This window comes from Mirounga angustirostris, unplaced genomic scaffold (assembly GCF_029215605.1).
Source record: "Mirounga angustirostris isolate CCGP_5_RB_7025 unplaced genomic scaffold, mMirAng1.0.hap1 SCAF_1, whole genome shotgun sequence".
Lineage (NCBI taxonomy): Eukaryota > Metazoa > Chordata > Mammalia > Carnivora > Phocidae > Mirounga > Mirounga angustirostris.
Genome location: NW_026991709.1, coordinates 182,812,711 through 182,835,987, shown reverse-complemented (window position 1 = coordinate 182,835,987; position 23,277 = coordinate 182,812,711). Strand labels below are relative to the sequence as shown.

General features: G+C 45.0%; 1 protein-coding gene and 1 long non-coding RNA gene across 14 annotated transcripts in view; one reads left to right on the top strand and one right to left on the bottom strand.

Moving 5' to 3' along the window:
- The window catches only part of MAGI1 (membrane associated guanylate kinase, WW and PDZ domain containing 1), a 618,082-nt gene extending 600,542 nt beyond the window's left edge, over window positions 1-17,540 (bottom strand). For 9 of the 13 annotated variants that reach the window (XM_064594028.1, XM_064594036.1, XM_064594039.1 and 6 more), the window contains exon 1: window positions 16,622-17,538. In XM_064594028.1, coding sequence (XP_064450098.1) covers window positions 16,622-16,934 — 313 coding nt within the window. In that variant the 5' untranslated portion in view covers window positions 16,935-17,538. Of the gene's footprint in view, window positions 1-16,621 lie in introns of all 13 variants that reach the window. The other 4 variants (XM_045862011.3, XM_045862013.3, XM_064594089.1 and 1 more) reach the window with 2 other exon arrangements.
- A 171-nt stretch (window positions 17,541-17,711) lies between these two features.
- LOC129045410 (uncharacterized) lies at window positions 17,712-20,929 on the top strand. The gene is made up of 2 exons (XR_008505113.2): window positions 17,712-18,841; window positions 19,761-20,929. It is a non-coding gene; the product is annotated as an uncharacterized LOC129045410 (long non-coding RNA).
- The last annotated feature ends 2,348 nt before the right edge of the window (window positions 20,930-23,277 follow it).

The window sequence follows — 23,277 nt, the reverse complement described above, 5'->3', positions numbered from 1 at the left end:
TTATCAGCAGGGTAACCTGGTACTAGCATTAGTGTCCTCACCTGTGGCATGGGAGGATTGGACACAACTTCACAGCTGACACTCAGGATTAACGATCAGGCACATATGGCCTTCAGAGCACAGCGTGACCTGACAAGCACTGACCTGCTATTGTTGGCATTGTGGGTTTTCGCCTTCTTTCCCTGGTTTTCACTCCCAGACTTGAAGCCCAACAAGCAGACCTATGACAAGTGGGGAGGTGAGGGCTCAAGCCTCAGGGATGGGTGCAGGGACTGCAGACCTAAGGGTGCAGCACACAGCATGTGGCATTCCTCTCGGCCTCTTTCTACATGGTGTAAATAAGGAGGAATGCCCCCCACCGTTCGCCACGGTCACTCATCCGCAAACAACAGAAGCCATTGTGAGGCTGTCCCTTACAATATCTAGTTCCTGTCTTCACATAGTCCATACTCTACTCTCCAGGCCATACTGGGATGGGGTCTGCCCAGAAGAGAGGTATTTTCTAGTTTGAACAAAGTCATGGGCTACTGGCAGCTCTGAAGCAAATGAGGAAAATATGACCCATGCCCGGTTCAAGCTGTACCTGAAGCTACCGCCTTCTTCTGAAATCCTTAAGTTACATACATCAGCTAATCCCCTTTGTTGTTTAAGCCATTTGAGGTTTTTGGTTTTTGGTTTTTTGGCTTTTTTTACTACTTGTAACCAAAAGCATCAAGGTAATAAAATGGTTTCTGCCATCCCAGGGTAACTCAGAGTCTCCCTCTCTGGATAAAATACTCAAATTGAAATGATCTGTTCAACCATCCCAATATATAAGGTGCTGGAGACAGAGCAGTCCACAGAAAAAAACATCCTCCCCGGCCTCACAGAACATAGCTATTCCATATAAAGTACTTTGGGAGAATCAGCACATTGCCATACACTGAGGTTCTTTAAGAAAAATGTCATCAGTAAACACAGTGACCCACATCATCAAAGGACACTTCAAAACTACTTATCCTAAGCTTCCACATTTAACAAGCATCAACCCAAAGTGTCACTCTGGCCCCTTCCTCTTGGAGCAACTGGATATGACACCAAAGCACCATGACTGTCCTCACCACTTGTAACAGCATTGTCTCCTGCGCTGTTCCATCTGGTAGACACTAGCCACAACTTAGATTTAGATTTAAATCAGTTACGTGTAAAGAAAATGCAAGTTTTCATTTTCATCATGTGGCTAATGAAATGGAGTCACACTCGCCACATTACAAGTACACAGTCTCCAGAAGTGGCTAATGAATACAACACTGGGTGTGGTGAGTGAAGAACATTTCCATCACTGCACACATTTCTACTAGACAGCGCCATCTTTCCCCCAGAGCTCCTTTTCTATTTTAACATGGAAGTGTGGTGCCGGAGAAGGGGTCTCTCTCAATTATCCAACTGATGCTGGAATCCTGAAGCAAGAAAATGACCTTCCACAAACACATATCCACACACCCAGTATTTGCCACCATAGAAGAACTTTTAGCTCAAATAACTCAATTAGTCTTTCTACTCTTCACGCCCTTCCCCAATCAATGTTCATTCGAGTGTAGAATGGGGTCTGTTACCGTCATTTATTAGGAAACTGGAATGGAAAAGGCCAGTGTTTTAGAGCCAGGAGCCTCCAACTTTGGACTTTCCACAACCAGCCAGAACTTGTTTAAAGGCTGTGGATTCACAGGGTCCACCACCCTCCCCCTCACGCCACCCCCCCCCCCCAGGATTCTGACTGTATAGGTCTGGGCTGGAGCCTAGTAATCCCCACATTTAATTAACACCTTGGATGATTCTAAATCAGTGGCAGTTCTGTGGACCATTCTTCGAAGTTGGGACACCCAGACTCCACTGGGCAGGAGACATGACCCAGAATCACTAATGAAGTCAACCCCAGATGCCCAAAGCTTGAAAACTCTCCCAGGTAATTCTGATGCATTTTCCATTCACCCAAACCCAATTTGTGGGCCACTGTTGCCAAAGCTGATCATTTTCTCCAAGCGGCTCTGCCTGCAATCTGTTAGCAACCATCAGGTGAATATAAGTGCCTGGTAACAGGTGCACAGAGCTGTAAATTCCACCTCTACCCCCCTGCCCCCCAGAGACTTTTCTTGATGTCTCTTTTCCCTCAGGAATTCAGGCAAAAGGGTGACTCACCAGGTTTTATTAAACCCCCAGGGACAGGCTCCTTCTACCAAAAAAGACTCCAGTAGTAAAAAACAACTATCGTTCCCATTCATGCCTTCTTCCTACAGATGTCTTCCTTGGAGATGATTATTTCACCTAGAAGAGCTTGAGCTTACGTTTTTTTTAAAGTAACTTCTACTCCCAACATGGAGCTCAAACTCACAACCCAGAGACCAAGAGTTGCATGCTCCACTGACCAAGCCAGCCAGGCGCCCCTTGAACTTACATTTTTAGCTGAACTGTATCAGAAACTGATTGACATTGCTTAATAAAGCCAGGGCCTTTCTTCCTTATGGCAGTATTTTTTCACAGATTTAGACAGAAATAGGCAATAGCTACATGAATTTTTCCTTTGCTGGGCATCCCGTCTCTCTGACTTCTCTAATAAATAATGATACACACACACACACACACACAGATAATATATCAATATTGAGATAACACTCTGTACTTCTCATATACACTGTGGAGGTGCCCAATTGAGGCTGTGCACTATGGTATCATTCAATATGACTAGAGACTCTTCTTCCCTTTGCCAAAGACCAAAGCTCAGGAATCTTGTCAAGGATCACCCAGCCTAAAACACCATGAAATATAAGCTTTTCCAGCTACATCTTAATCTTGAGCATTTTAAAGTAGAAAGGAACCCAAATTTCATTCCAACTTGGGGGAATTCTGGGTGACCCAAAAGTTGTTATCATAACAAAGGAAGTGGATCAGGACATATAGTCTCAAGATGAAAACTCTCTTTAATTCTGTCTCACATCCCAAGTCCTGGGTTACACAGAGAATATTCTATGATTTGAATTCCTAGACAGTCTATCAGAATGTTCTAATTCTGGGGGTACCTGGGTGGCTCAGTCGGTTAAGCATCTGCTTTTGGCTCAGGTCATGATCTCCGGGTTCTGGGATCGAGTCCCACATCGGGCTCCCTGCTCAGCGGGGAGTCTGCTTCTCTCTCTCTCTCTCTCTCTCTCTCTCTCTCCCTCCCTCTCTCTCTCTCTCAAATAAATAAATAAAATCTTTTAAAAAAAAAAGAATGTTCTTACTCTGAATCGGGTATAGAGAGAAGGATGGGGACAAGGGAAGGAGAGAAAAGAAACACAGTCCAAATCCAAACCTAGCAAAATCCAAACTCCATCTTGGGCTTTTGTTGCCAACTTTATAGTTTTCATTTTATAGAGGTCTTTCCTTGCTTGGCTCCTTGACAGAAAAACTGCATTGACTGAACTTGTAATCTGAATTACCTAAGTCCCCTTCCCCATCCTCACACAGCAAGCCTGGTGCCTGACATGAATTATGCAATGCAGAACAATCCATTACACAGGCAGAAAAGCAAGAAGGGCTGCCTTCATTTTCCAAAAACAAAATTCTACCATATAACCCTGGTGCTGAAGAACAGATACCCACTGGTCTTAGAGGTTAATTGTGTTCTGAAAGCATCTACTCTTGGAGTAAAGGTCAGGGTCCTGATTTATCTGTAGAATGCCCAAGAAAATTGTGTTATTGGAGACTTTCCTGCTATATTTAAAACCTAAGAGGTATACATAAAATTCATTCTTTTTTTTTATTTGTAAGGCCACACATTTCACAGTAAAATCATCTCAGAGCAGAGAACATATACCATTCCCAGTGCATATTCATATAAATGTTGTCATCAAGATGCCATTTTGCACCCAGTTCAAAGACTCAGCAGACCAGGACCCTGAGATAAAATACTCCAAGAATTATGATCAGCTGTCAAAATATACCCTCTCCTCAGCTCCTCACAACTAGAATGGGGGACCTGTCACCAGCTGGACCTCCAACAAACACAAGCAGACTACAGTGACAAACTGGACCACTTCTGGAACTTATTATTCACTTCAATACATATTTATTGACCCTCACTGTGAATTGGTCACTATCCTAGGCCCTGAAAATACAGACAGGAGTAAGAAATGAAATTATGGCTCTTGAACAGATGAAGTGTGAGAGACATCAAGTGAGAGAGACAAACACATAAACAAGGGGCTGCCAGCTCATTGCCCAGACCAAATATGGCTCCCAGATGTGTTTTGTTTAGTTCATCCATGCTTTTGGAAGAACCCTGAACCAACTTTTAAATTGTCAAAGTGCGTCTTTTAACAATTCAAGCTTCTGGATTCTCTCAAAAATTTGAAAAATCTGGCAACACTGGCCAATGTTCCCACATGTCAGCAATAGGCTGAAGCTAAGTAGCAGCCACTCCCTCTGAACAAACTGTGTCCTTCCAGTTAACCCCAGACCCCACCAGTCCCTAATGCCCTTTGAAATACCTACTCAGCATTTGTGTTTGTAAGTACTATTATTTAAAAAAAAAAAAATCCAGTGCTAGGTAGTATGTGTTATAACAGGACTCTCACATACAGGCCCAGGGATACAAGCTGATGTGCTCTCTGAGTCTTAAGAAGATATAAGTCTTAAGAAGATAAAATTCAGGGGTGCCTGGGTGGCTTAGTCGGTTGGGTTTCTGACACTTGTTTTGGGTCATGAGATCGAGCCCCGCGTCCGGCTCCATGCTCAGTGCAGAGTCTGCTTGGGATTCTCTCTCTCCCTCTCCTGCGGTGCCTCCCCCTCTCTCAAATAAATAAAATCTTTTTAATAAACAAATAAAGAAAAAGATAAAATTCATGTGAGCCAAGCATTCTAGACATCTGTACATGGAAAATATCTGAAGAAGTTTGCTAAAATATAAGGATATTCATCAATGTGTTGCATAAAATAGGAAGGGAAAACAACCTAAACGTTCAATGTTCATCCTCAAAACATGGTTTGATATAGCACAACCAGAAATGATTCTACAGCCATTGAAATGACAAAATAGATATATTTGTAGAATAGAAAAAACATCCATGATATACTGTTAGGCACACAAAAAAAATTCCACAAAACAGCATGTGTTGTATTATCCAATTTTCATAAGAAAAAGACCCTCCTAAAAAACACTAACAAAAAAAAGTGTGTGTGTGTCTCTGTGTGTGTGTGTCTCTGTGTGTGTGTTTGGATATAAATAGAGTATGAACACGTGTATTTCTCTGAGTGGGATTACACACAATGTAGATAAATTTTCCTTTCATATTCACATCTTTCTGTATTGTACACATTGTTTAAATGAGGAAAAAAATAACTCTTTCATAGGGGAAAAAAAACATAAGCTGTGGAAGCACACACCAGCTATAAATAGTGATTGACAGTTCTTCGAGGTCACAATAATATTTGAGTTTTTAAAAGATTAGAAACCAAAATCTAGATGCCTATGCTTGGCTTAAAAAAAAAAAAAAATCCACATGCTCTAACACCAAGGAAAGTTCTTTTTTAACAACTTGATCTGGAGTTTTGAATTCTTAACCAAGTCACACAGACTTAAACAGGCTGATAGTTGGAGGAGGAAATGAGCATGCTCTCCCTATCAGATGTAAATTCTAACTCTTGGCCAAGAATCCAGGTGGTAAAATCCTGACTCTATTTAAATCAAGCCAAAGCGATGCCTTCCGAGGCCACATTACATAAGCAATAGGCACCATCACTGCACAAATCTGGTCAGAATACAGGCCCTCTAAGACCTTCAACACAATTAATTCAATATTTTCTCCACAGTTCAAAATGCTACAACTGGCAGAGAACCATCTTAAATCATCACGGAAAAGTCAGACATATGGCTAAGTATATTTAATATGCCTTAAAAATAAGCCACGGAGTTTCTAGCCAACAAGATCTTAGGCAAGAATTTTTTTTTTATTTAGTGAAAAGTTATGCCTACTCGTTACCCTCAAAAGAATTCAATTGAACAGATATTCCTTGAGCACCTACAGAGGGCAGAGATGACAAACAGAGAACAGGGATGTTGACTTCAAGAATTCAAGAAACACATAATCCAGTACGGGAGACAGACAGGCAAATCTACAACGACAAGACACTATTGTCTTGGAATCAAGATGTGTGTGAGGGAGAAAAAGAGGGCACAGAGGAGGAAGGAATCGACAGTGTTGGTGAGGGAGAACAGGGCAAACAGAGGAAGGCAAATATGCAGAGCTTGGCAATATGGAGTGGCACATTCTGGGTTCTGGCCCATGAACACTCTGGGAATCCATTTTTATTTCTAGGCCTGTCCTTAGTGGGGTCACCGAGCATACTGCACAGTCTCAGGCAGCATCCACAGTGAACCCCCACAGTAAAAGGGCAAAGTTCGTGTTCCTAGCACACAAACTTTGGAAACAGGCAGATCTGAACTTGACTCTCACCCAGGTCAGGTGCCTGGGAGTGAGGATAAATGGCGTGACCTCTCCAGCTCGTTTTCTCATGGCTAAAATGAGAATGACATCATCTACCCTGGCAAAACCCTAACTTGGGTCTCAGCAACCTATGAGAAGATTCATAAATAACAGTTACAATTAGTTTACGGTTCCTAATTCAGATTCCCAGTCTCAACCCTGAAGTTATACACTAGAGCAGGGTTTCTCAACCTCAGCCTCATGGCCATTTAGGGCTGGATAATTCTCTCTTGGCGGGGGGGGGGGACAGCATTATACACTGCAGGACGTTCAACAGCCTCCCCGGCCTCCACTCCCTCCGTGCCAGCAATGCTCCCCAGTCCTGAGTCGTAACAACCAAATACCCTTGCAGGCATTGCCAAATGTCCCCTGAGTGGGCAAAACCACCCTCCGTTTTAAAGATTTTTTTTAAATTTATTTATTAGAGAGAGAGAGAGTGAGAGAGAGAGCGCAAGAGGGGGAAGGGTTAGAGGGAGAAGCAGACTCCCCGCCGAGCAGGGAGCCCGATGCTGGACTCGATCCCGGGACTCCGGGATCATGACCTGAGCCGAAGGCAGTCGCTTAACCAACTGAGCCACCCAGGCGCCCAACCACCCTCCGTTTTAAATAACTGCTTTAGAGGAACTCACCGATGGGTGTCCATTTCTCAACTGAAAATCATCACAGCTGCTATGGTGTAGGTATTTTGGTAAGCCCTGCCTATATGCCAAGCAGAGGAGTAAGTGCTCTGGGTACATATTCCCATCTAATCCTCACAAGCAGCCAATGGGGTAGGTATTATTCTCATTTTCAACTGGGAAAATGGAGTTCTGGCAGGTTAAACGCACCCATGGTCGCTCAGCCAGAAATGGCAGAGCCTGAATTCGAACCCAATCAGTCTGACTCTGAACCCTTATAACCCCATGTCCCACTGCTTCCCTTGCCACTCCTGATGTGGGAACCCAAATACAGTGCCAGGAAGGTCAGAGGACCTCCATGTCAAGTTCTCCAGGATCATTCTGCCTGGGACCTCCAGAAAAGAGAAAGACGACTTCTCCATCCTCTATACCTTCATGCGACCTGGGACCTAATGACAATAATTAGAATCAGTATGTCACCACTGGGACAAGGTGAGAAAAGTTCCACCAACACATGGTGAGGTCCACAGTTTCCTTCTTACTTGTCTGAACTAATCCAACCACAGCCATTTCAAAAAAGTGGCATCTGAATCATGCAGAAAAATGAAGCTTTTTTCTAGACTTTAAAAAGCTCTCCAGGAAACTATACCACAATTTCTATCTCTCAGAAGATTTTTTCTTCGCTTCGAGTGCTTTCAAATGAGGAACATTCAGACAATAACAGAAGCCAACATATATTGAGCACTCACTATGGGCCAGGTCCTGTGCCATGTGGTTTCCTTAAACCTCCTCCTTTTATTCTTCCATCAACTCTAGAAAGTAGGTATCACCATTACCCCCATTTTCAGATGGAGAAACCCTGGCCCATAGAGGTGAAGTGCCTTGCCCTGAGTCACCTGGCCAGCAAATTTAAAAATCTGGTTTCTAATCCAGGCCAGCTTAAGTCCAAAACCTACACATCTATGATACATCAATAAATTGATACTGGTGGGTGATCTTACAAGCAACACCGCCATCCTGCTAACACTGTATAGAGCAATAATTTTGAAACATGGCTTATCACCAGGGCATAATCGCCTTTTAATTGCACCATCATACCACTGTCCATAAAGAGAACTTCGAGTCTTGTCTCATGACAGGCTGAAAGATTAGCCTTATTCTGGAAAACATAACTATGTCCCATTAAAGGTGCACACAAATGCATGTGATGGCAATCATGATGGGGTTGACACCTGATTGGGGAGAATGTAATTCTCTTATGTAATTCTTTCTCATGACAATGAAGGTGGTAACAGAAAAAGTCTATCCACACAGCTGGAAGTGCCCAGAAGAGCCTCTCACAGTCCATTTGAGGGTGAGAGAGTTTGTGAAGTCCCCTGACATACTCAGGTGCTGCCCGAAACCCATCACATGAAGACCAACCGAAACTGGCTGTCAATGCTGCCTTCACGAATATTCCTCCATCAGTCAGCTAAGCTCTACTTAGCCACACTCACAGACTGCAAATGACAAACACTCATCAAGGTTAATGTGATCCATCATGAATTACCCACATTTTCAGAGACTTTCAAATATGGGAATTTTCAGAGGCAACCGAGCTCAGGGGAGATTTATTCTAGTTCTCTGTTGGACAGTAGACATTCAACAAATACTTGAGCAACGAGGACACACCAGGCACTGCTCTTGGTGCTGGGGATGCTGCAGTAAACACATCAACAATGTCCCTCCCCTCTCAGCTTCTCTTCTAGGAGAGACAAAATAAGGATTTTATTTATTTTGAAGTGATCGCCCTGAAATGGAGTGAAATAAAGCAGAGAAAGGCTACAGAGGATGACAAATGGCAGTGGGGTTACAGCTCCCAATAATGTAGTCAAAGAAGGTGTCACAGAGAAGGTGACAGTGGGAAAGACTTGAAGTTCAGGAGGGAGCAGGCCTTCCAGATGTCGAGGTGGGGACTAGCAGGCTATGGATGGGGAGAGAGAAGAAATGTCATGGGCCAGATCACAGGGGGCCTTGTGAGTCACTGTGAGGACACTGGTTTTCACTCTGGGGACTAAAGAAATGATTATAAGTAATGGATTACTCCATTCTTTAATTACTTAGCCATAAAAAGAGGCGAGTATTATTTAATCATAAAAGACCTTGTTCAAATTCCATCTCCTAATTTTGCGACATGGCTTCAGAAAAGTTAGCATCCAGAACACACTGGACTCTCCATTGGACACTTTACTATAAAGCAGGCATGAATATGATAGGCATGTCCTTGACATCCATGGGGGTTCAGCTGTGGAAACGCCAAAACAAATTCACAAGAAATACTATATCGACACAGACATCCATAGGGGTGCAGTACAGCAAAGCTCTAGTGTTTACGAGGGATTTTTTCAAGGTTATAGATCTCACAGAGAAGCTGCATAAAGACAGGCAAGAATGCAGTAACCTACTTTTTTAGGATGTGAATGTCAGCCCTTAATGAATTTGACAGCCTTTATTCTCCGTGTATACAGAATCAGTATATACTGTTACACATATATACAAACTCAAGGAAGGAACCACTAACATCAGAGACCGGTGTTTTGCATTAAATAACCATCGTTTATAAAGCAGCATCCTTCATGTAAACCCTTGTGGTAAGAAGATGTCAGAATGTTTTCTCTTATAAACCACTTAATTCCCTTTGGTGGATAGCATCAATTCTGCCCTCCTAAACTAGCTGGGTAATGAATGCCAACAAATGCAGAGGAGCCAACTATATGCCATTGCATCATAAGGTCAAGTTAATCTATTTTTAAATAACATGGCCATTGGCAAAGGGTGGCCACTGGAAACAATGGACAAGTTGGGTTGCCTGTCCTTGCATTATTTTTTCTAAAAGCTGTGGAATGTTCCACAGTGTAACCTAAAAATACCCCGCAGAGAGTGGTCTTTTAGCACGAAGAATAAAAAGATTGATTTTGAAAGTTTAAGTTAAAAAAAAAAAAAGACATATAAACACAAAGCACAATTTAAGAGCAAGAGAGGACAAAAATGAGACTGTTTTCTGCAGCAAAGACCTGATTTGCTGTTGGCTGGAAAAACTGTACTCAGGGACAATGGTACAAGAAAACGGAGGTAAGGTGTCATTCTTATGGATGCTGACATACAGCAGATCCCACATCAACAGAAAACAGAGAAGTCCCCCACCATCCTGCCTGCTCAGCATCTGAAATTTCACTTCTTAAACTCCAGCAAGAGTCAACAGGCAGAAATACTTCAATATAATTCATTAAGCCTTGTCGGTCATTTACTCATTTATAGCTCAGTACAAATTATTAGACACAGGGAATCAGCTGATTGGAAGATCTTGGAAGGGAAAATGAACATATTAGGATCCTAAATCAGAATAAAAGATGAACAGGGAGTAAAGGAGGAAGGATGTAGACGGCCTAGTCTGCACTTATCATACGAATGAGAAGCAACAAAGGAAAATCCATTCACGTGTCCAACAAATTTTAATGAGCACCTAGGATTTGCCGGGTACTGTTTTAGGCCCTGGGAAATAGAGGGGTGAACAAGTGAGAAAACCTTCTTGTTTTCACAGACCTTACATTCTAGAGGGAGGAGAGACAGACAAAAAAGAAGAAACAAGGGGCACCCGGCTGGCTCAGCAGGTAGAACATGTGACTCTTGATCTCGGGGTTGTGAGTTCAAACCCAACACTGGGTGTAAAGATTATTTAAAAAAATAAATTAATTAACTTGAAAAAAAGAAGAAACAGAAGATAATGTGAAATTGTGACAAGGCCATGCAGTCACAAAGCAGGATGAGGGGATGGCATGTGACTCCAGAGCTGTCTTATATGGGGGTTAGTGGTATGCTGGGACTGGCTCATATTGGCTCCAGAGAATGGATTAAATGCATCTCTTCCCCACTCCAGATATGCTACAGATCTGAGGCTGGCCTCTACCAGAGCCGGTTGTTAACCATCTAGCAGCATACTACCATGAGAAGCTCAATGACCTTCTCTCTGAAGGGACACTACGGAAAAGAGTCAATCTTGTGACCATCTCAGGGAATGAATAAGCAAACCCAGAGACCCTAAAGCAGAATTCACGGGACACCAAGAAAGACAGGGCCCTGTGTTTTATTTTATTTTATTTTACTTTTTAAGATTTTATTTATTTTTTGACAGAGAGACGGCGAGAGAGGGAACACAAGCAGGGGGAGTGGGAGAGGAAGACGCAGGCATCCCATTGAACAGGGAGCCCGACGCGGGGCTCGATCCCAGGACCCTGGGATCATGACCTGAGCCAAAGGCAGACGCTTAATGGACTGAGCCACCCAGGCGCCCCAAGAGCCATGTGTTTTAAAATGAGAATGACTGGGGCGCCTGGGTGGCTCAGTCCATTAAGCGTCTGCCTTGGGCTCAGGTCATGATCCCAGGGTCCTAGAATCGAGCCCCGCGTCGGGCTCCCTGTTCAATGAGAGGCCTGCTTCTCTCTCCCTCTCTCAAATAAAGTTTTTAAAAAATAAAATAAAATGAGAATGTTACAGAGCTGTTGTAGTATATTCCAATTGGTCAAAATAGACACACATCAGAACAAAACACAAAAAGGCACAAAGAACTCTATTCAATTGTGTGTGATCATAATTCCCTCATTACAGTGAGGGAAATGTTCTGGTGGTGGTGGTGTGGGTTTTAAGCTGTGTCTTATCTATTGTCCCTGCTCTGTCTAAAATGTGGGCAGTTTCAGCTTCCGGGCAATTTGCAAAACCAGACTTCACCTATGAAAATATGTAAGCATGACCTACGATATCACCACTTTGGGAAACTACAATCACACCATCTTAAGCTTTTGGAGTCGGGGTTACTCAAGGAAGTGCAGCATTTTAGGAGTGCAAAGGACCTCCAGGGCATGCCCATTTTATTTCTGGCACGAAGAAGTGAAGGAATGAAGAAACGTCGGCCCGGAGAGGGTGACTTGCCAGAGAGGACAGCACTAGCAGGCAAAGCTTGCTCCAGAGCCCAGGTCAGCTGCGCCATGGGTCATATTCTCAATGTCAGGCTGTGCCTTGCGACAGTGATTCTCAAAACTGTGCAAGCCTCCCAATCACCTGAGGGCTTCTTAAAAACTGCCCCACTGGCTCCGCCTCCGGAGTGGGGAGTCGCTAGGGATGAGGCAGGTCCAGGAATTTGCCTAACCGTTCGCAGGGGACGCTATGGCCACCGGTGTGCGGGCCATACTCTGAGACGCGCTGACCCAGGAATGAAGAGCCGGGGCTTTCGGCACCCAGCACAGCTGACCGCCGACCCGACTTCTGCCACTTGTGTGACTCCTGGAAAGGCTCCCCAAACTCCAAGGGCCTCAGTGTCCGACATCTGCGTCCAGGGGCGAGGAATAAAAAACAAAATGTCCATAAAGCACTAGCTTCGCCAAGCGCCTGGCACATTCTAAAGCAAGTGCTTAGCTTATATCCTATAACAAAATTAACTTAATTACCTTTTTTTTCTTTTTCCACATATCCTAGGATGGCTACAATTCAAATGACAGACAAGATTAAAGACTGGCAAAGATGCGGAGCAATTGGAATATTTTTGGCACCTATATTCCTAAGAGCGAAAAACGGTAAATAGTCCAAAGTCCAATGACAAGCAAAACTATTTTAAAAACTGTGTGTGTGTATATACATACCCGTACATAAACACATAACGTACAATGGAATACTACTCAACAATAAAAAAGAACAAAGAGGGGTGCCTGGCTGGCTCAGCCAGTAGAGCACGTGACTCTTGATCGTGGGGCTGTAAGTTTGAGCCTCATGATGGGTAAAGAGATTACTTAAAAATAAATAAATAAATATATATATATACATATATATATATATACACATATATATATATATACTTAAAAAAAGAACAATGACACAATATGAAATCTCCAAAATACTTTGAAAAAAGTCAGACACAAAAGACTACATATGGCATTATTTCATTTATATGAACTTCAATAACAGACAAAATTAAGCCTTTGCCTCTGGAGGAGGTGTGGGAAACTGACTGGAAAGGGACAGAAGGGAAATTTCTAGAGTAATGGAAATGTTCTATATCCTGATTTGGGTGAAGATAAAATGAACATGGGGCACCGGTTAAGCGAATGCCTTCCGCTCTGGTCATGATCCCAGAGTCCTGGGATCGAGGCCCGCATCGGGCTCCCTGCTCCGCGGGAAGCCTGCTTCTCCCTCTCCCACTCCCCCTGCTTGTGTTCCCTCTCTCGCTGTGTCTCTCTCTGTCAAATAAATAAATAAAAATCTTTAAAAAAAAAAAGATAAAATGAACATATACATTTGTCAAAACTCATCAAACTATATACTAAAGACCTGTCCATTTCACAAGTAAATATATACTTACCAAGTATAAAGTATATGCTATATTTTATACATAAATACACAAAATAACATTTTTTTCAAAATAACATATTTTATGTAACATTTATATATATCTGTAAATATTTTTAGGCACTTTGTGACAAAAGACTGTCTTCCCCATCTAAAATGAACCAAGTTCTAGTGATCCCAGGGTCCTGGGATCAAGCCCTGAGTTGGGCTCTGGCTCAGCAGGGGGCCTCTTTCTCCCTCTGCCTGTAGCTACCCCCTGCTTCTGCTCTCCCTCTCTCTCTCTCTCTGTGTCAAATAAATAAATAAAATCTTAAAATAAATAAATAAAATAAAATGAACCAAGTGCAACCTGGTGGATCCACTTAGCTTCGTTCCTTCACAATCTAGTCCTACTTCATATAATACCATTTGCCACACACTATTTTAGTCTGTGCATCTTTCCAGGGAGCTGCCATGAAATAGAAACAGCAGAATTTTCTCCCACAAGAAGACCGTGACATTTCCATACAGACGGCACCCAAAGTTCCCTCTGTCCCTGGGAGTGGCTAGCTCAGGGTGCAGACAACACAAAAGTAACATTTTCCTTTACCACATACCAAGGATGAGTCTATCTAATATGATTACAACACAGTAATGAAGACATGGTAAGAGCAATCCTGTCGTATAATTTAAATCATATTCTTGCTACGAAGGGGACAGAAGACTAGTGAAATGCTTCCTAGTGCCATGTTTCTGTAATGAAGATGTTGGAAGAAGAACTGTGCCCATGTAATTATCCCATAAAATAGTAGCTTTCACACTGTGGTGGATTCCAGCCACATCTTTACGCTATCCTGAGTAGAACAAGTAGATTTACACACACACACACACACATACACACACACACAAACGCATGCACCTGCTAGGAACAATCCTATGCAGCACACAGAATGGTTCTGGGTGAAGGGAAATAACATTTGGAGACAGTACCGTTTCCTTTCCATCCAGAGGGGTCTGATTCCAAACACACTTGATTATCTGACGCACCCTTCCTAAGTTCCATGATGAGGCACAATGCCTCTTGGATCTTTGATTACTGGTGGACAGAAGAGGTTCAGCCACACGCAGCATATTGCACGTTAAAAACAAGCCCCGATACAGGACCCACTAGACAGATAATAGACGGATAGGTCCTTCCTCCAACCCTTTCTCCAAAACACCCCTGCACGAGACCTGTGGCTGCTCTCATCAAATGCTTTGACACGGTGTTTCCTCTACAGTTCTATTAAGTTCAAACAATCCAGGTACTGGCACTGAATTCATAATCCAGGTTCTGAACACCAAGAGCTAGGCTTAGAAATAAATCACTGGTCAAATTAAATTGAACATAGTAATAGCTCATCTTCATTGGGAACTTACTATGTGCCAGGCCCTGTTCTGCACACTTTCCACTTATTAGCTTATGTAATACCTAAATGAAAGCCAGGTTACAGATGAGGACACACTCTCAGGGAAAGGAGGTGTTAGACCTCAAGCAAAGCCTGGGGAAATGCACAATGAATGAGGCACAGTCTCTTGTATGGAAATGAGAAAAGGGGCCTAACTCATAGTTCAGAGTAAGTAAAAAGCTACAAAGTACACATTTAGGGGAGCCCAAAGGAAGAAGGGTTTGTTCAGATGCTGGAGGGCTTCTTGGAGGAGGTGTCCAAGTGGAAGATGAGGACATAAATGGCAGAAGCTTTTCATAACTGTCCCTCTATCGCTCCCCAAACTACCAAAAGGCCTGATAATTCCTTCTGCCCCCTCCTGTTTCATCTGGAACAGGCCTTTTTCCAAGGATCTGCTCAACCCAGCCCAGCCCTCCTTTCCTTTAACACATTCCTGCAGCTGCTGCTTGCCCTTCCAGGCCCTCAAGCACATATGGGAACTTTTCACCACACTCAACTTTGCCACCTCCTCTGGTGCTTTCATGGAGAGGAACCTGTGTCAGTACTTGGTGGTGCAAGTGATCCTTTAAGGGAATCAAGTCCTTCTCTGTTGGACTGGTATTAGGGACAGCCCCTTGCCTGAACCAAACTGAGATGCAAGGGACTCCCCACCACCAGCAGTCATCAAAGACGTGGGTACTTCTCTATAAGCTTCTAAGAGAGGAATCTGCCTTCATTCCCTCCCCAGAAATCAAGCCCTCCAGTCCAGGAGGGTCATCCCCCACCTCTTCCTCCTTGGCTTGCATTAAGGACTCAAACCCTCACTTCTGATACCTGTGTGACCTTGGGCAAGTAACTTATCCAATGTCAATCCCGGTTTCCTTACCTGTAACCTGAGGTTTATAAAAACAACTCGCTCTCAGAATTGTGAGTCAGAATAAAACAGCCAAGGAAAGCATTCAACACAGAATCTGGCACGTAGTAAGCTAACAGATAAGAGATTAGCTACCATTATCATTATCAACGATAACGATGGTGATGGTGGTGGAGGCAGCAAAAATTTGGGCTTGATTCGCGCGGACAGAAATACTCCTTCTTTCCCTCCCCCCACGCCTGGGGCTGGGCCACACGACCGAGACAGATGCGTCATCCAGCTCCAGGGTGAATGCAGGATCTTCAGGCGGCGGGCACAGGAACCGCAGGGCGGTCGTACCCCAACCCACCTGGAGGGATGCCGGGTGAAGCCGATTTCGTGATGGAGGAGGTCAGTAACCACAGACCCCTCTTCTCGTTCATACCCATTCTCCCGGTCTGTGAACTGATAACTGGGAAAGGAATGCAGTGGCTGCGCCTGCTGCATCACTCCCCAGAGGGGCCCGCAGACCGTCCACTTTGCCCCTGCCTCAGTTTCCCAACTCTCCTCCCCGCACAGGCGAAGCTGCGCTGTACTTGGTGGCTGAGATAACAGGTTGGCAAACCAGGCCTGGGAAAAGTCTCCCCGCTTCCCGGCGCAAATCCAACCCCCTCTTTCCAACGCAGGTGGGCAAACAACCCACCATCTCTCAACAACTTTGCTTATTTCACCACGACAGGGCGCACGGCCCCGACTTCCCCTCTAAGCTGCGCTCGGAGCAGGAACGCGGGAAACGGAGATGCGGCGGGGGGCACTCCGCAGGCCTCTCCCCGTTTTGCGGGCGCCTCCCGGAGGCGCGTCCCGTCTTACCTTGTCTGACGGCTTTGAAGGTGACGGCCTCCTTGCAGCTGTCGATGACTCCCAGCACATCATAGCGGGGCAAGCCGGACACCCGGATCCCCTGCACCTCCAGAAGCAGCTCCCCTTCGCCCAGCCGAGGGCCCTCGCCGCCGCCGGGAAGCCCCGCTGCTTCGGCCGCGGCCACCGCTCCGACATACGGAAACTCCCCATTCTCCGCGCCCCCCAGCACCGTCACCCCCAGCTCACCCTGGGGTCCCCGCTTTACGGTGCATTCGTGAACCTTGCTAGTCCAGTGGTTCTTCTTCTGGATCACTCTCGACATGATGGGTTACACCCCTCCTCCCCACCCCAACACAAAAAAATAATACAATGAGAGACAGGTGCCCCCACAGCACAAGCCCCCAAGCCCCCGCTCGTTCATGGGAGAGACGTCTCCCCCAAAATAACGCAACGGGAGAGAAACTTGGCAGCCTCGCTCCCCTGCACACACTCGCGCACTCAAGCCATCATAAAACAAACTTTCTGAGCTTCCCCGCGAGCCCTGCACTGGCGCCCGTGAGCTTTGTTTGCATTCCGGTGCTTCTCGGTCCACGTTCCGGCGCCCGATCGTTCTCTCCCGGACCAGAGTCCACTCAGCGCCGCTTGGGTTATTTTTTTTTTTTTCCCTCCCTTCCTTCCTTTCTTGCCTCTTAGAATTGCGGTGTCTCCTCTTTGCCTCCCGCCTGGCTCGCCTTTCCTCGCTGGCGGGCTGTTCCTGAGGGTGAGGGAAGCCCTTCCAGCCAGTTGCTGGGAGCCCTGGAGACGCGGTTGCCGAGCGGGGGTTGGGGGGGACAGGAGGGAAGTGCCTGCGGCCCCTTTAAGCAGATACAAAGGCTCGACTTGTTTTGTTACAGTTCATTCTATTCCGCGCCGCCGAGCGCAGCGGCCGGCGAGAGGAGACGCGCGCGCATGCGTCCCGAGGCCGCCTGCCGGCCGGCCCGCCCCACCTCTCCTTCCCGGAGGGAGAGATTCCAGTGTGCTTCCCGTTGGGTCCTAAAACCGATCCCCCAGAACGCAATTTAGCCCCCTCCACGCACCCCTCTCATTCCTCCTTTTCTCTCCTTGCCCTGGAGTCAGCTAATCACTTGGGGGTAGGGGCATGTGCACGTGTTTTACTCCGACTGTTTGCAACTTTTGAAATAGGGTCAATCTGGCTTTGGCATTTTAAAACCATTTCAAACAGGTGGGGGTTGGGGAGGCTCACACACTCACCCTCGCGCTCACACTCACGCACACACGCACGCACTCACGCCGGCCTAAGCCTCCTCACCGCCCTCGGCCAGTGGCTGGCCACACTGTCGGTCACTCTGCCGGGCTTGTCCACCCCCGCCCCCACCCCCCGCGGTACTTCCCCCTAGTGCCCCGGAGCCGGACCGGACCTGGAGGCGCGCGCCTGCTCCTTGCCTGCCTGCGCCCACCGGTTCGGGTCCTGGAGCTGGGACTGCCAGTGTCTCTGTGACTCTGGGTCCTCTGGCCCCCTACCTGGGATCCCTGTGAACTTTGGGATACCCTTAAGCTTCGGAGCCAACTTTTTAGGACACAGGGAAAACTATAGGCAAGGGAAAGAAGCCAAATGGCTAGAGGGGGTTCAAGTCTTCAACCTAAAAGGGACCTAGCCTTTTAACTGTCTTTCCAGCAAAGATTTCTGGAGCCAGTCATATGTCCCAGGCTCAAGTTCCTGACTGGAGCCGAGAATCTTCGGACCCGCCCCGGGACCAGGAGATTAGGATCACCCACTGTTCTGCAATCTGCACCCGCGCCCAGGCGCCCGCGGGGGCGGGGGCTAGGCAGCCACCTCTCGGAATTCACAGCCCGGGGATCGGTGCCGCCCTGGGGTGCGAGCCGAGCGAGTGTCTCTCCCTGCTAGGTTTCGGAATGAGCTCGGGCGCTGCGGACAGAAAGAATACCCTGGGCCGGGAAGGCTGCCCTCCCCAAATAGCCCCCAAATCGAGAGTCTCCTGAGCAATCTCTTTTCCTCAGTGATTTATAACATGTATGTTCATCAGTGGTCACAGAAGAGATTCCAAGTGCTAAACAAGGGAGGGAGGGGGAGAGACTCGGAAAGGATGGGATGCCGCTGGGGTCGGGGGTTGAGAGCCCAGCTATGCTGTAGGTTCCAGCTGGTCCGATCTCTGTGTGACCTTGAGCAAGCTCCTTGACCCATCAGAGCCTTCCTCTCTCCCCTGCTAAGTAAGTATAACAATACCTTACAAGGTTCTTGGGAGTATTACATAGAACACTTGTAAACTGCCCAGCTTGTAAAATGAATACTTGTAAAGTGGCATATAATAAAAACTTACATTAGTGGTAGTAGTAGTAGTAGTAATAGTAATAGTATTTGGAAAAACAATTAGGAAATCATTTGGGGTCTCATGTTAGATGATGATGATAATTCCCCCTCTTTCTTCTAAACCTTAAAATATATAGGCACACACTTAAATATTTTGGAAGGACTGTTTGTGGGGGGCTATTCTAAGCTAATAAAAATAAGGGAAGACTGTTGATGCTTCTCTCCTGGGATATTCAGAACTGAAAATCCCATTGCCTAGTATTTGTGCAAGAAGGAAGTGGCCAATTCTTCCTGGCTCTTAGTGAGGGAAATTTCATCTCCACTCTCTTTTCAAAGAAGCAGTTTGTCTCAAGTTTAACTGAATCAGAATGAGTGGGAGCTTTAAAACTTTATTCCCAAGCCCAATCACAGATCCATCCAATCAGAATCTCAGGAATGGGTGCTCTCCTCTGGACTTTTCAGATCCCCCCTGCAGCGGTGCTGGTACACGACACTGAGGACCACAGGTCTAGCATCTTGATTCCTGAGCATTTTTAAAACACAGAACCTTTTGGAGAATAAACCTATGGTCCACATCATCCTCTAGAGTGTAAGCTCCAGGAGGGCCGGGAACTTCGGCAGTTTGGTTTACAGACATGTCCTCAGTTCCTAGAACCGTGTTTTGTACCTAATCAATGCTCAAGTATTCGCTGAATGAATATCCCCATAAAAATGCACATTTTGGCATACCATCTTAAAATGGAGTCACAAATGCCCCTACAAATCACTAGTAAGCTTGACTTTGTGTGTTTTTCCCCTCTTTCCCGCTCCATATTTTAGTAGTCTGATTGCCTGCCAAGAATCTCCCACCTACCTGGAATCCGTGACTCTCTACCTCCCACCTGGAGCCATCTAAAGGATGAGGCCAAGTGCTTCACAGGTTCTCCCACGACAGCAGTACCATCTTCCTTCTCCACGATGCCAAGTGTCCCTGCTGCTGAGAAGGGGAAAGGACCAGGAATTTAGCATCCTTCAGATTTCAGATGTGGAATAACCCCCAGAAAAGAAGGGATACATGAGGGTACAGAGGGCAGAATGGAGAGAGGTATAGAGAGACACATTATAAACCCAGGAACATAAAAGAGATAACTCGGACCTCCAAAGCAGCTAAAACCACCAATTTCCAGGTACTAAGTTTATGATGTTCCCAAACTTTCTGCTCCTCCTCTGACCCTTTCTATCTCCACTGTTATGCCCAGTCCAGTTCCTGTGGCCCAGTCTAGAAGCAGGGCAGAAATCATATCTATCCTATCCAAACTTTGAGTTCTCAGCACCTAAACCCATGCCTTGCTTGGAATGTGCCCCATACACACTTGTTGAATGAGTATGTGAATGCACGGATCAAGTATGACATTAAACTGGGGTGCCTGGCTGGCTTAGTCAGTATAGAACATATGACTCTTGATCTCAGGGTTGTGGGTTCGAGCCCCACGTTGGGTGTAGAGATTACTTTTTAAAAAGTGTAACATTAAACTATAAGTATGTGACCTTTGACACAAAATCCATTTAGATTTGGTGACTAGAATTAAGGTATTTATAGATGGCGCACTTTTTTTAAGATTTTTTTTATTTATTTGAGAGAGAGAGAATGAGAGAGAGCACATGAGAGGGGGGAGGGTCAGAGGGAGAAACAGACTCCCTGCAGAGCAGGGAGCCCGATGTGGGACTCGATCCAGGGACTCCAGGATCATGACCTGAGCCGAAGGCAGTCACTTAACCAACTGAGCCACCCAGGCGCTCTATAGATGGCTTTCTTGAAAGTAGATTTTTCTTGAACAGAGGTAAAATGGGATCTGAGTGTTTTGGCTTCTTTCACTTCTGCTATGACTTTGGCAATATATTCCAATGGAGAAAATAATACCACAAAATATCTAACTTTGAGACTTAACGTATGTGCCAGGATCATTCTGTGATTTAATCATCACAACAACTGTGCGAGGTAGGTATGACTTGGATTTTACATGAATGAACTTGATTTTACAACTGAGGAACATGAAACAAGTAAAGAACTTGCTCCCAAGCATGGAAGCGACAAAGCTAGGATACCAATCCAGAGGCATAATCCAAAGTCCATACTCAGAACCACTGCACTGTGAAAGTGTAGGATATGGCCATCTGCCATTTAGCATATTTGGGGAATAGCATCTTTTTGGCTCCTGAATCTGCCACATAGTTTGTGCACCCTAATTAAGTCACCCTCCTATCTCTTCCCTATAATCTGATGGAATATGCTGTTCCACTCTGGAATCCAATCTCCTGTTCCCCATCCACAGACTCAAAATGAATAATGTACTGGGATGTAAAGAGGATTAATTTGCAAATATTTCTAAATTGTTTGGAGATCTGTGGGCTGTGGTACATAGGTGATGTGCCAAACATCCTTATACTATTATTGCACAAGCATTTCAACAATGAAATCTTAAGAAGCACAGTAGATTCAGATGAGAACTAAACTGTAACACACTAAACTCTACACAAATTAAGGTATTTTTTTAAAAGATTTTATTTATTTATTTGAGAGTGAGAGCACAAGCCGGGGGCGCCGGCATGAGGGAGAGGGAGAAGCAGGCTCCCCGCTGAGCAGGGGTCCTACTGCGGGGCTTGATCCCAGGACCTGAGCCAAAGGCAGGCACTTAACCAACTGAGCCATCAGGCGCCCCACAAATTAAGGTCTCATTTTCATATAACTATTCCATTAAAGGGAAGAGAAAAAAAAAAACACAAATATAATAGGTACGTCTCTCTTCTCTCTCCCAAATATGTTTCTTCCCAAAGTTTTCCAGTTGTGATTAAAGAAATTTATCATGGCAGTCTAAAGTGGCATTTTACTTCATTTTTCTGATAACGTGAGGATGGGAAATGAGTTGGTCAGCTCTGGGGCAAAGGAGGACATATAATCGGTTATCTTTTAATTTCTGAAGAACGCCATCAAGAGGCATAAATTATAGATATCAAGATAAATACTCTGTATTCAATAAGGTAACTGACTCCATACTGGTGATTTAGAGCGGAAGACCAACAGAGAAGGTTGAAGCCATTAGTTGAGAAGGAAGGGAAATGGCAATGGGAGCCATTTTCCTAGTCATCTGTGGGAGGCACTTTTATGATTTACTTGATAACTTGTTCTTTTCCGCACAGGGGAGGCAGATGGGTGGTTTTCTCTGACTGTAGTACTCCTGCCTTCAGTACTTCCGGATAGGCAAGAATAAATAAAATGGTAATTCTTAGGATCTTTCAAGATACCACACATGAACTATTCTCTTAATACCCCAGAAGAGTAACTTCAGGAAGAGGGTCTAATCCTGGCTACTGTTGTAGTTTGCTTCTATGTGAAAAATAAATACTGATAACTACAAGATTTGAAATTTGATGTTGGGTTTGAGGAGCCAAGAGAAACCCAAGAATTTATCATGGGAATCTCCCTTAAAATTTCACAAATGTTTCACTATATAAAACACAAAGTATCATCCTGCATAATTCCCCCCAAAATACACCTGTTGATAGTGTTAATTTCCTTGGGAACAGGATATTTGCATTCTTTGATAACAGACATGTGTATCTCCTGTCTATTTCCCACCAACTCTGAAAATATAGTCACTGGAGTATGGTAGATGCTTAAACAATACAGGATTTTATTGTTGAAGTTGTTCATGCTCTATATTTCTTCTTTATTTTAGATCTTTAACAGTTTACTGCGCTAAAACAGAACTGAATGAGAGAAGAGGAAAATATACTTTGAAACCGAGGGTGGGATGCCCATATTTTTTGTAAACGAATGTTTCTGTCTTTTGACATTGCTTTTTTAAAAAGATTTATTCATTTATTATTTTTTTAAAAGATTTTATTTATTTATTTATTTGAGAGAGTGAGACATGATGGGGGGGTGGGAGGGCAGAGGGAGAGGGAGAAGCAGACTCCCCGCTGAGCAGGGAGCCCGATGCGGGACTCAATCCCAAGATCCTGGGATCATGACCTGAGCAAAAGGCAGATGCTCAAACGACTGAGCCACCCAGGTGCCCCTATTTATTTATTTAGAGAGAGCGAGTATGCACACGCATGAGCGTGAGGCAGGGGAGAGGGGCAGAAGGAGAGAATCTTCAAGCAGACTCTCCGCTGAGCACAGAGCCCAACACAGGGCTTGCTCTCATGACCCATGATGTCATGACCTGAGTTGAAACCAAGAGTGAGATGCTCAGCCAACTGAGCCACCCAAGCGCCTGCCCCATGGGATGTCCATATTTTTAAAAATACCCGAGTAATATTCATTTTTGCAGAACAATTTTAAAAACAGATAATA